General features: G+C 40.8%; 1 protein-coding gene across 8 annotated transcripts in view; it reads left to right on the top strand.

Annotated features, from left to right (window-relative positions):
• The window catches only part of LOC129705704 (serine/threonine-protein phosphatase 6 regulatory subunit 3-like), an 86,735-nt gene that overhangs the window by 26,539 nt on the left and 46,954 nt on the right, over nt 1-13,242 (top strand). For all 8 annotated transcript variants that reach the window (XM_055649426.1, XM_055649424.1, XM_055649427.1 and 5 more), the window contains exons 7-10: nt 3,632-3,745; nt 5,266-5,395; nt 7,910-8,062; nt 10,361-10,519. In XM_055649426.1, the coding sequence (XP_055505401.1) occupies nt 3,632-3,745; nt 5,266-5,395; nt 7,910-8,062; nt 10,361-10,519 (556 nt within the window). The remainder of the gene's footprint in view (nt 1-3,631; nt 3,746-5,265; nt 5,396-7,909; nt 8,063-10,360; nt 10,520-13,242) is intronic.

The raw sequence follows: 13,242 nt of genomic DNA, 5'->3' as shown, positions 1-13,242 counted from the left end.
AAGGAAATAACGTCTCAGCCTATCTAGCCTCTCTTTATAACGCAAGCCATCCAGTCCCAGTATCATCCTTGTGACTTTCTGCACCCATTCCAGCTTAATGACATCATGGGTAACCAGACTGCCCGCAACACTATAAATGTGGTCTTCCCAATGAGTTGTACAGTGGTAATATGACAACCTGACTTCTGTACTCAGCGTTCTGACTGACGAAGTCAAGCATGCCAAACGCCTTCATCACCACGCTGTCTACCAATGTCACTATTTTCATGGAACTAAGTACTAATACCCCAAAATCTCTCTTCTCTACTATACACTCTAGCCTCTACCATTTACTGTGCGTCCTGAGCAAAACACAACACCTTGCACTTGCCCGAGATAAATTCCATCTGCTCATCCTTTGCTCACTTTCCCTGTTGATTCAGATGATGGTGTCTTCTGGAATTTTTTGAGGCTGTGACAAGTAAAATAGGTGAAGCAGAGCCGGTGGATGTAGTGTATCTGGATTTTCAGAAAGCCTTTGATAAGGTCCCACACAGGAGATTAGAGGGCAAAATTGGAGCACATGGTATTGGGGGTAGGGCATTGACATGGATAGAGAATTGGTTGGCAGACAAGAAACAAAGAATAGGAATAAACGGGTCCCTTTCAGAATGGCAGGCATTGACGAGTGGAGTGCTACAAGGCTCGGTGCTGGGGCCGCAACTATTTACAATATATATTAATGATTTAGATGATGGAATTAAAAGTAACCCTAGCAAATTTGCAGATGACACAAAGCTGGGTGGCAGTGTGAACTGCGAAGAGGATGCTCGAAGGTTTCAGGGTGACTTGGACAGGTTGAGTGAGTGGGCAGATGCATGGCAGATGCAGTATAATGTAGATAAATGTGAGGTTATCCACTTTGGCGGCAAGAACAAGGATGTAGATTGTTATCTCAATGGTGTCAGATTAAGAAAAGGGGAAGTGCAATGAGACCTGGGTGTCCTTGTACAGTCACTGAAAGTAGACATGCAGGTACAGCAGGCAGTGAAGAAAGCTAATGGAATGTTGGCCTTCATAACGAGAGGATTTGAGTATAGGAGTCACAAGGTAATTCTACCTGGTGAGACCACATCTGGAGTATTGTGTACAGTTTTGGTCTCCTAATTTGAGGAAGGACATCTTTGCTATTGAGGCAGTGCAGCGTAGGTTCATGACGTTAATCCCCGGGATGGTGCGACTGTCATATGAGGAAAGATTGGAAAGACTGGGCTTGTATTCACAATAATTTAGAAGGATGAGAGGAGATCTTATAGAAACATATAACATTATAAAAGCCCTGGACAAGCTAGATGCAGGAAAAAAATCCCAATGTTGGGGGAGTCCAGAACCAGGGGCCTCAGTCTAAGAATAAAGGAGAGGCCATTTAAAACTGAGATGAGAAAAAACGTTTTCACCTAGAATTTGTGGAATTGTCTGCCATAGAAGGCAGTAGAGACCAATTCACTGGATTAATTTAAGAGAAAGTTAGATAGAGCTCTAGGGGCTAGCAGAATCAATGGGATATGAGGAGAAGGCAGGCATGGGTTACTGATTGTGGAAGATCAGTCATGATCACAATGAATGGCGATGCTGGCTTGAAGGTCTAAATGGCCTCCTCCTGCACCTATTTTCTATGTTTCTATGTAATCTTAGATAACGTTCTTCGCTACCCTCTACAATTTTCTGCTCCACTGTCATTCCTGCTAAGGTCCCTTTTCAATCAACTTTAGCCAGCTCCTCCCTCATGTCACTATAGTTACTTTTATTCAACAGTAATATCGATACATCGGATTTCGGCATCTCCCTTGCAAACTGCAGGTTGAAATTATCACATTATAGAAACATAGAAATTAGGTGCAGGAGTAGGCCATTCGGCCCTTCGAGCCTGCACCGCCATTCAATATGATCATGGCTGATCATCCAACTCAGTATCCTGTACCTGGCTTCTCTCCATACCCCCTGATCCCCTTAGCCACAAGGGCCACATCTAACTCCCTCTTAAATATAGCCAATGAACTGACCTCAACTACCCTCTGTGGCAGAGAGTTCCAGAGATTCACCACTCTCTGTGTGAAAAAAGTTCTTCTCATCTCGGTTTTAAAGGATTTCCCCCTTATCCTTAAGCTGTGACCCCTTGTCCTGGACTTCCCTAACATCGGGAACAATTTTCCTGCATCTAGCCTGTCCAACCCCTTAAGAATTTTGTAAGTTTCTATCAGATCCCCTCTCAATCTCCTAAATTCTAAAGAGTATAAACCATGTCTATCCAGTCTTTCTTCATAAGACAGTCCTGACATCACAGGAATCAGTCTGGTGAACCGTCTCTGCACTCCCTCTATGGCAATAATGTCCTTCCTCAGATTTGGATTATGATCAGTGCCTCCTAGGAGTTCATTCACCTTAAGCTCGCTAATCAAATCTGCCTCATTACACGACACCAAATCCAGAATTGCCTTTTCCCTAGTGAGCTTGACCACGAGTTGCTCTAAAAAGACATATCGTGGGCCTTTTACAAATTTATTCTCTTGCGATCCAGTACCAACCTGATTTTACCAGTCTATCTGCATATTGAAATTCCCCATGACCACTGTAACATTTCCTTTCCTGCATGTTTTTTTTTTTTTTTTTTTTTTTAAATCTCCTGATATAATTTGTACCCTACGTCCTGGCTGCTATTCGGAGGCTTATATATAACTCCCATTAAGATTTTTTAATTTTTTTTTAATCCTTGCAGTTTCATAATGGTACCCACAAGGATTCAACATCTAATGATCCGATGTTGTTTCTTGCTAAGGATTGGATTTTACCACTTGCATTCAAAGGAAGTTCAGTCAAATTGTGCTGCACAAAGATTCAGTAAGGGCAAGCCAGGGAACTGCAAGCGAGCAAGGGCAAGCCAGAGAACTGCAGGCTGAGAAAGGGCAAGGCAAGGGAACTGCAAGAGGGATGGGATCTACCAGTAGTTGGAAAGACAAGGCCTGATTAGGAATAGTCACTATGGATTTGTGCATTGGAAATCATGTCACCTAAATTTGATTGGGTCTTTTGAATAGGTGACAAAGAATATCGATAAGGGCAGGACCATAGATGCTGTGGACATGAACTTTAGCAAGCTTCTGACAAGGTTCCACATAGTAGACTGTGGAGGGTGGGAGATTGCAACCTCCATGTGATCCACCCTGTTTCGACGAATGCAATCAACCTGGCGTGCACAAACTGAACATCAAACAGAACAAGATGTCTTACATCTTTATGCTGTGCACGCCATACGCAAGAAGAAGCAGTAGACTGTTGGATCCAGGATGAGCTAGCAAATTGAAAACAAAATTGGCTTTGTGGAAGGAGTCAGCAGGTGGCCATGGAGGGATGTTTTTCAAGATTGATGGCCTGTGACCAGTGCTGTGCCACAGGGATTGGACTGGGTTAACAATTGTCCGTCAACTGTATTAATGGTTTGAATGACAATGCTGCTAACATGGTACCAATATTGTAGAGGATAGCCTACTTGGTTATCTTCAGTTTCAATTTAGATTTGATTGTAGTGTTTAATACTAATAGTAATGATTGAAAAAATGTTTGTTGTGATTCTAAAAAGGGATTGTTTTTATAGGCAAGAAACTTTAGAATACTTGCTTGCAAGTGTCCTCGATAAGGAGAAGATCGAATCAGCAATTGTGAATTGTATCCAAATATTATTGACATTGCTGGAGACTCGAAGGCCTGCGTAAGTCATAGTTAATGCACATCATTTATAACACTGTCATTAGAATATTTGATATTTAATATTACAATTGCATGTTATCTGTGGTGTACAATGACACAATTTCTGGGTCACTTTGTGTAATGGATTTGGATTTGGGAAACTGAACAGCCTATAAAATGCAATAGGTGCAGGAGTAGGCCATATCCAGAACAAGGGGTCATAGTTTAAGGATATCCAGAACAAGGGGTCATAGTTTAAGGATAAGGGGGAAATCTTTTAGGACCGAGATGAGGAAAACATTTTTCACACAGAGAGTGGTGAATCTCTGGAATTCTCTGCCGCAGAAGATAGTTGAGGCCAGTTCATTGGCAATATTTAAGAGGGAGTTAGATGTGGCCCTTGTGGCTAAAGGGATCAGGGGATATGGAGAGAAGGCAGGAACAGGATACTGAGTTGGATGATCAGCCATGATCATATTGAATGGCGGTGGAGGCTTGAAGGGCTGAATGGCTACTCCTGCACCTATTTTCTATGTTTCTATGTTTCTATATGGGCCTTCAAGCCAGCACTCTGGGCCTTCAATGTGATCATGGCTGATCATCCACAATCAGTACCCCGTTCCTGCCTTCGACCCATATCCCCTGACTCCGCTTACTTCAAGAGCCCTATCTAGCTCTCGTTTGAAAGTTTCCAGAGAACCAGCCTCCTCCGCCCTCTGAGGCAGAGAATTCCACAGACTCACAACTCTCTGTGGAAAAAGAAGCGAGGTCCATGCATATTTCTATCATGTCGAGGTTTTGAACAAGGAGATGTGATAACATTGAAGTTCCATTAGCACTGTGGCAAACGAGGATAGTAGTTGTAGTTCTGGGTATTGGGGAAAATTAGATGTAAATTGCCAATGCCGCATAAAATCACGTAGGTTTTACTGGGGCTGTGCTAAATAAATCAGGATTGCTGCATGAGGCATATTGAATATAGTTTTAATCATACTGAATGGGATAATTTGAGACTCGGCAAATTAAATGAAAACTTAAAATGGCAGCATTGTTGCAGCACATGAATGGTCATTCAGATTAGAGGTTTTGGCTATCAAATGGGCTCTAGGGTTGAGATTGTTTTCTGAAGAAATTTAAGCTTGGTTTGAGAATGTTGTTTTAAACAATGAAATGTGTACGTTCTGGCCACTTGAATACATTAATTCTCCTGTTCCTAATCATTCAATGTGTAAAATAGTAAGGAATAAGGTTGGATGCCAGAGTACCTTTTCAGGTGGCATGATCGGATTCTAGCCCATTGGAAGGATACTTAAGTTCTGAAATGAGCATTATGGAATTACTGTAGTCTGTATGAGCTTGATTGTCACAAGGGTTTGGGGAGGAAATTGTGAAATATTTTTACTAAATTCATCTGATTTTTAATGGGACAAGGATTTAATGGGAATTTAAGGATGATCGAGCCTGAGTGGAGAATCAGGGTTTTGCCTTTCTACGTTTTCTTTGCACAATAATAATATAACATGCTTTAACCTTTTTTTCAAGTTTTGAAGGCCAGCTAGAGATTTGTCCAACTGGTATGAATCATGCAGCCTTTTCTGTGAGTAATAGCACATTGCAAGCCATTAGAGAAAGGCTGAAAGACTTCCATCAAATACTACTGGAACCTCCAAAGGTAAAATGGATTTAATAGCTTTCAATGCTTAGATATATGTTATTATGTTGAAGGTATAGAATATTGACACGTAAAGTTGGTTGTGCCACATATGCCCAAGCTTTTAGGTTTTTTTTGTTTCCTATTATGCAAGTACTCACATTGTTATAAGGTTCTGTTAATTTGGCTTTCACATGCCAATCTTACCAATTTGGCAAAGGAGTTGTTGTTACTATAATGTTGAACTAGCACAAAGTTGCTCAAGCATGCCTTCATCTGCTTTCTTTGGCACATTAAAAGATCCAGTGGTACTATTTACAAGAAGATCAGGTGAGCAAGGGAGTTCACCTCGGTGTCCTGGCTTGAAAAATGGTCCAGCCCAAAATGTTGTTTATCCATTTCCCGCCACAAATGCTGTCCAGTGAGACTATATGGGTGGAGCTCAGAAACAAGAAAGGGATGATCACCTTGTTAGGAGTGTACGACAGGCCCCCAAATAGTAAATGGGATTTAGAAGAGCAAATATACCAAGAGATTGCAGAGAGCTGCAGGACTAATAAGGTTATCATAGTAAGGGATTCTAACTTTCCCAATATTGACTGGGAATGTCATAGTACAAAAGGTTTAGACGGGGTAGAATTTGTTAAATGTATTCAGGAAATTTTCCTGAGCCAATATGTAAAGGGCCCTACATGGGAGATAATTGAACTAGTCTTAGGAAATTGGGAAGGGCAAGTGGATGAAGTATTTTTGGATGAGACTTTTGGAACCAGTGACCACTATTCTGTTAGGTTTAAGATCATCATGGATAGAGACAGGACGGGCCGATGAGTTAAAATTCTAAATTGGCAACGCCAACTTTGAAGTTATTAGATAGGAACCCGCTCAAGTTCATTGGAGTAGATTGTTTGCGGGAAAAGGAATGCCGGAAAATGGGATGGCTTTAAAAGTGTGCTAACAAAGTCCAGGACATCCATGTTCCTGTTAGAATGAAGGGTAAGGCAAGTTGGCATAAGGAAACTTGGTTAACAAGAGAAATTCGGGCTCTGGTGAAGAATAAGATTTAGGTTTTTGAAGATGTGGCCAAAAAGGTTGATGACGGCAGAGCTGTAGACATATATATGGATTTCAGCAAGGCATTTGACAATGTTCTACATGGTAGGCTGCTCTGGAAGGTTATATCCCATGGGATCCAAGGAGAGCCAGACAAATTGATAGAAAATTGGCTTTGTGTAAGGAAGCAGAGGGTGATGGTGGATGGTTGTATTTTGGACTGGAGACCTAAGGGTTGTCCCACTTTCACGACCTAATTCACGACCTCTGCCAAGTTTGCCCTCGACTCGTTCTCGCAGCATGGTCGTCGCAAGGTCGTAGGAGGTCGTAGGTAGGTCGTAGGAGATCGTGATGCTAGTCGTAGGTACTCGTGGCATCAAGTAGGTCGGGGCGTTTTTTCTAGCATGATGAAAAATGTCCACGAGTAAAAAAGGTCGTGAATTAGGTCGTGAAAGTGGGACCGGCCCTTAAGACTAGTGGTGTGCCTCAGGGTTCCGTACTGGGCCCATTGTGGTTTAGCATCTATATCAATGTACACTGGTCAGAAGTTCATCTTGTTCATCAGCATATTGAGCATAGAAGTTGGGAGGTCACGCTCTGTTGAAAAAGACGTTGGTGAGGCCACATTTAGGGTATGGGGTTCAGTTTAGGTCACCCTGTTATAGGAAAGATGTTGTTAAGCTGGAAAGGGTGCAGAGAAGATTTAGCCCTGAGGTGTAGGGAGAGGTTGAGCAGGCTAGGACTTTATTCTTTGGAGCACAGGAGGATGGGGGGGGTGATCTTATACCCAGAGTAGGGGAATCAAGAACTAGAGGTCGTAGGTTTAAGGTGAGGGGGAGGGGGGGGGACATTTAATGGGTACCTGAGGGGCAGTGTTTTTACACAAAGGGTGGTAGGTATATGAAACAAGCTACCAGAGGAGGTAGTTGAGGCAGGTACTATAACAACGTTTAAAAAAACATTTGGACACGTATATGGATAGGATAGGTTTTGAGGGATATGTGCCAAATGCAGGCAGGTGGAATTGTGTAGATGGGGCATGTTGGTCGGCGTTGGGCAAGTTGTGGTGAAAGGGCTGTTTCCACGCTGTCTGACTCTATAATCCACTGAGTTCCTCCAGTTCTTTTTTTGCTCAGGATTCTAACATTCATTCTCTTGTGTCTCCTGGCCAATACTTGTCCCTTAGTCAGCATTTCCAGAACAGTCATTGCTGTCAGTGGTTGCTTGCTGTACGTCGCCATGAGACATTTCCAAAAATAAGTTATCATGCACTCGTGCATCTCCGTTGTAAAATTATGCAGCTGATTTTGAAAGTAATTAAATGACAGTACCAGGAAGAGATGAAAAATCTCTAATGCATGTGAAGGTAACAAGTTATTTTTAAACTGTTAGACTATATTTTGTTAATTTCTGCAAATTCTATTAAGACCAATTTGGTAATTTATATTGTCTGTTCCTAATCTTGTATTCCTTTATTTGTAGAAAAGTCCAATGAAAACGACGTGGGGAATATTAAACACGCCAGTGGGGAATACCCGTCTAAATGTGGTCAGACTTGTAGCCAGCCTTCTGCAAACAAACACATACAGTATTAATGCAGAACTTGTAGAACTTAACACTATAGATGTTTTATTGGTGAGGATTTAACCAGTCTGATGTTTTTATATTGCATTTATGGATTCTTAACTATTTGAAACACTGGAGCCAATTATGTTGTAAACCAGTTGTCTCTATCTTGGGAGCTGATTTTGTGGTTCGAGAGAAGTTAGAAAACCACATTTGAAAAGGGTGTAGAGGCGATTAAGCTTATTTGGATTCTGAGAAGACCATAAGAGAGATTTGCTAGAAATGTACCAGGCATTGGGACATCTGGGGGCGAGAATAGCCAAACTGGGATTACCGGTCTTTTAGAGTAGAGTTAAGACTCCAACGTATTTAATTGTCATATGCACCAGGACACGAATAATGAAATTGTTACATGCTGATGCTTTACAAGCATACTAATGTAACAATACAACAGATACATATCTAAAAAAGGTACCAACCTATGACATGGGTGGCCAAATTTGAAAGTTATTAAATCATAATGAAATACCACAGGATTAAGAAGGGGCCGACCTATGATCCTTTTGAACTAATTTGTGATCAAAATCGACCAACATTTAATACTTTCAAAATCTGAAAAAAAACGAGAAAATAAAATTAGTTATAAAACATATGGGACACATACTGATTTTGCTCCCTTCCAAAATGTCAGCACCTAACCCACCCTTGGCCAGTAGTTCACACCAGGGTCATTATTATCACGTTGTTTGAATTTTTTTTTAAAATGGCGACGAATGCAAAAAAACCCCGTTATTGCGCTATAAATAGCATTGACAACGGGAGGGACTACAGAATAATAATAATAATAATAATAAATTTTATTTATGGGCCCCTTTCAAGAGTCTCAAGGACACCTTACAAAAATTTTAGCAGGTAGAGGAAAAACATGTAAGGGGAATGAAATAAATAGTAGAGACATGACTAGTACACAAAGTAAAGACAGAATTCACTACAAAACACAATATGAGGCAATTAATGCACAGATGAAAAGGGAGGGGGACGTGGGGCTAAGGATAAGCAGAGGTGAAGAGATGGGTCTTGAGGCGGGACTGGAAGATGGTGAGGGACACGGAATTGTGGATCAGTTGGGGGAGGGAGTTCCAGAGCCTGGGAGCTGCCCTGGAGAAGGCTCTGTCCCCAAAACTGCGGAGGTTGGACTTGTGGATCTGAGGGACCGTGAGGGTTGGTAGGGGGAGAGGAGGTCAGTGAGATATGGGGTGGCCAGATGGTGGAGGGCTTTGTAGGTGAGGATCAGGATTTTGTAGTTGATCCGGTGGGAGATGGGAAGCCAGTGAAGTTGTTTGAGGAATGAGAATGAGACATCGCTAAAATAAGTGAGCAAACTAGATTTTTATTTCATAATTTTAAGGTCTATTCATTATTAAGGAATTTCAATGGAAGGCTTAAACACATAATATAAACAATAAAAAAAGAAACAGTAAATATAGAAAAGGTTCACGCGTGGCACATTTCACACGTGAACAAAGGGGCACCGCTACTCGCGTTCTGATGTAAAAACTTGGGGCATCAGAAAACCACCTAATCGGGTGATAAATGATAAAAATCAGAAGCATAATCAGAATTTGGCTTGTATAGAGTTATTTAATTGCAAAATTAATGTAATATTTCTGGTATAAATTAGCCTTGATGAAATCCTGCTTGAAAAATGTCACAAAAAAGGCAATAAAATCAAACGGCCGTATCTGATATTTTTCTTTGCAAAAACAGATTTATTTATTTTTGCTTCATCTCATTATTTTGGCTATGCACCATGATCTATACTACTTAAAATACAGGATATGAAACAATTGGAATATTACATAAAAAACAGAAAAACAACCTGGATGTTTGGAGACCTTCAGTTTCACTACTGAGTGCTGTATTTACAGAAACACGCATATACAATAATCAGTTATTCCAGAGTCGGGTAATGCAAAAATTAACAGAGGTATTTGAAATTGGAGGTAGTTTTACTTTTGATTGTTAGAAATTTACCATATTGGTAGATGAAAATGATTGCAGAGATGGAAGAGATTAGATTTGTTTTAGTTGTAATTTGCAACGTACTGATTTAAAGAATAGGGGAAGCTCTTAAAACAGTAATTTCCAAACGGGAATTGGGTATGAAGTTTAAAAGATATTGCTGAGATAACAGAAAGATCAGGCTCGATAATGATGGTCCAAGTGGTGGCTACCTCCATTATGTGGTGTTATGATTTGTTTGGGAAATAATTGTCATCCAGGAATGTATGATTAATATGTTAGCATGATTTTATATTTACCACCTCCTGAAATCATAAATATAAATAATTCTTTTATTTTAAAAAGGATATGTACTTCAGATACATTTGGAATAATTTTCTTCATGTACAAGTAGAAATTTGCATTGCAACAATCTTAGGAAGTCCTCCACCTCTTGACACCAGCATAGAAAACAACATAGAAGAAAATCTTGATACTGCCAGAGAAAATATATTAATTAAACATGTAAGAGAATTTCATGTATTATTTGATATTGCATAGTTAAAGATTGATTATTTGGTGAAATTAATCGTTGATCAGTTAAGAGTTCAATTATGATACCATAGCATTTTCTCAATCATGATTAGAGTAAAGAAAAACATATTTCACAAATGTGCTTGGATATTGTGACTAATCCTTTAAATATGTGTTTATAATATTTCCTTTATTTTAGTATTTCTCGCATTAGTGACTCCTTATAAGATTTGGTGTGTTTTATTTTGATTAGTTCATTGCTCCTTCTGTGCAAAATGATAGAATATAGAACAGTAAATCACAAGAACAGGCCCATCAACCCACCATGTCTGTGCCGAAAGTGATGCCAAGCCCATCACTTATCTAACTGCACATGACCCATGTCCCTCCATTCCCCCTCTATCCAGATGCTTGTCTCTTAAATGCCACTAATACATCTCCTTCAACCACCATCTCTGGTAGTGCACTCTAGGCACTCCCTACCCTTTGTAAAAAAAACATGTCCTTTCTTAGTCATAGCCTTTAAACTTTGACTCTCTCACCTAAAAGCTATGCTCTCTAGTATTTGATTTTTATATCCTGAGAAAACAACCCAAGTCTGTCCAAACTCTCTTGTGGTTAATACCCCTAATCGAGCATCATTCTGGTTAACCTTTCCAAAGCTTCCACATTCTGCCTGTAATAGGGCGACAACTTTACACAATACTCCAAATTCGGCCCAACCAAAGACCTATAAAGCTGCAGCATGACTTCCAGACTATTATACTTCCAACCAATGATAGCAAGCATACCATATCATAAGCCTATCTCTTTCTCCTATTCTTTGAACTGTCTGTCTCCATCACAGGGGACAGACTATCGACTGACGACTACTACTGACTCCCACAGTTATCTGGACTATGCTTCCTACTAACCTGCTTTTTTCAAAGACTATTCTTTACTCTCAATTCTTATGTCTCTGTCCCACCTGCTCCCAAGATGGGGATTTCTATTTGAGGACATCTGAGATGTCCTCTTTCTTTAGTAAATGTGGTTCCCCCCCATCTGCCATAGATGGATCCTTCACCCACGTTTCCTCTGCTTTCCCTCCTACTCCCTCATGTTCCACCCCGCCAGCCCCCGCATCCAACACATCATCCTCCAAAGTTTCTGTCCCATCCATTGTGATCCCACTACGAGTTACATCTTTTCATCTACCCTTTTCTGCCTTTTGCAGAAACCACTCCCTCCGCAACACCTTGGTTCATTCATCCCATCCAACCTACCCATTCCCCAAGTAATTTCCCCTGAAACCACAGGAGATGTAACCTGTCCCTCACCTCCATCCAGTGACCCCTGCAGTCCAGGTGAGACAGAGGTTTACATGCACTTTCTCTAACTTCACCTACTGCATCTGGTGTTCCAAATCTGGCCTCCTGTACATCGGTGAGACCAAGCATAGACTCTACAACTATTTCGCTGAACACCTGCGCTCTGTCTAACAAAATCTACTGGATCTCCTGGTTGCTAATCATTTTAACTCCTCTTACCATACTGACCTTGCGTAGCATACAACCCAATGGTGCAAGCAATTGAATTCTTCAATTTTAGGTAACCTCTCACACTCCCCCTCCCGCTCCTACACTCTTTTCTCTAGCTTCGCTATTTTCAACTCTTCAATCCATCTATCTCACATCTCCTGCTTTCATCTCTGTCCTTTGTTCCAACCATCTGCCCGTCAAAAAATCCCCCTCAACTGTGTTTACCTATAACTCTTTGACTGCCTCTGTTCTCTTCAAGTTTACATTACCCTTTAGCGAGACCAGGCAGGTTGAGTTAAATTATTTTTATTGACAAATAAAAACTAATTAAACTCGGTAACACGCGTGCCTGACTAGCTAACACGAGAATAGCTCCTGTTGCTGGGAGGAGCACAGACGGCTGACTGGAAAGCTCGCGAACGAACCCCTGTGGTCACGTGATCGAGCCAACCATTGACGAGGGTTCGAACATCCCCAAACCACCACTAGGTGCCGCTACAACCCCAAGCTTCCAGTCTGAAGAAGGGTCCTGACCCGAAACATCACCTATCCATGTTCTCCAGAGAGCTGCCTGATTCTCTGAGTTCCTCCAGCACTTTGTGTCCTTTTGCCATATGCTATCTTTATCACTCTATCTAGTTGTGTGGTAATGTAAATGAAGCTTATTTGTAGAGCTGTTTTGACTCCTTATTTTGCAGTGGAAATACAGATTGCACTCCAGGAATTTGGTTCATACTTCGTATTCATAAATAATTCAGAAGGGAGAAACGGCTGTTTAATATTTTATTCATTTCTTTAGCTGCTATGCCGAATTCCCATATAAAGCCTGGTAAAAATACTGAGGGAAGTTAAGCCAATTTTCAATGCCTGACGAAGATAGACACTAAATGCTGGAGTAACTCAGTGGGACAGGCAGCATCTCTGGAGAGAAAGAATGGGTGACATTTTTGGTCAAGACCCTTCTTCAGACTCCTGTTGATATGTTGCCAACGTCTTTCCAGCACCAATTTACCTGTAATTCTACATTTTGGTGCTTGCCTTTTTGGCTCCTCTGTTTCTCATTCTATGGGGATTATATTTAAGAAGATTTTTTTAATAATGTAGCATTTTCTGAATTATAACTGCCATTTGAGAATTTCTTTTTTTTGGTAAGCAGATGAGATCACTTCTGTCCCTTTACAGACAAATAGTCTC

This window comes from Leucoraja erinacea, chromosome 18 (genome assembly GCF_028641065.1).
Source record: "Leucoraja erinacea ecotype New England chromosome 18, Leri_hhj_1, whole genome shotgun sequence".
NCBI lineage: Eukaryota > Metazoa > Chordata > Chondrichthyes > Rajiformes > Rajidae > Leucoraja > Leucoraja erinaceus.
Note: the sequence above shows the minus strand (reverse complement) of the source record. Positions and strands in the feature narration are given on the sequence as shown.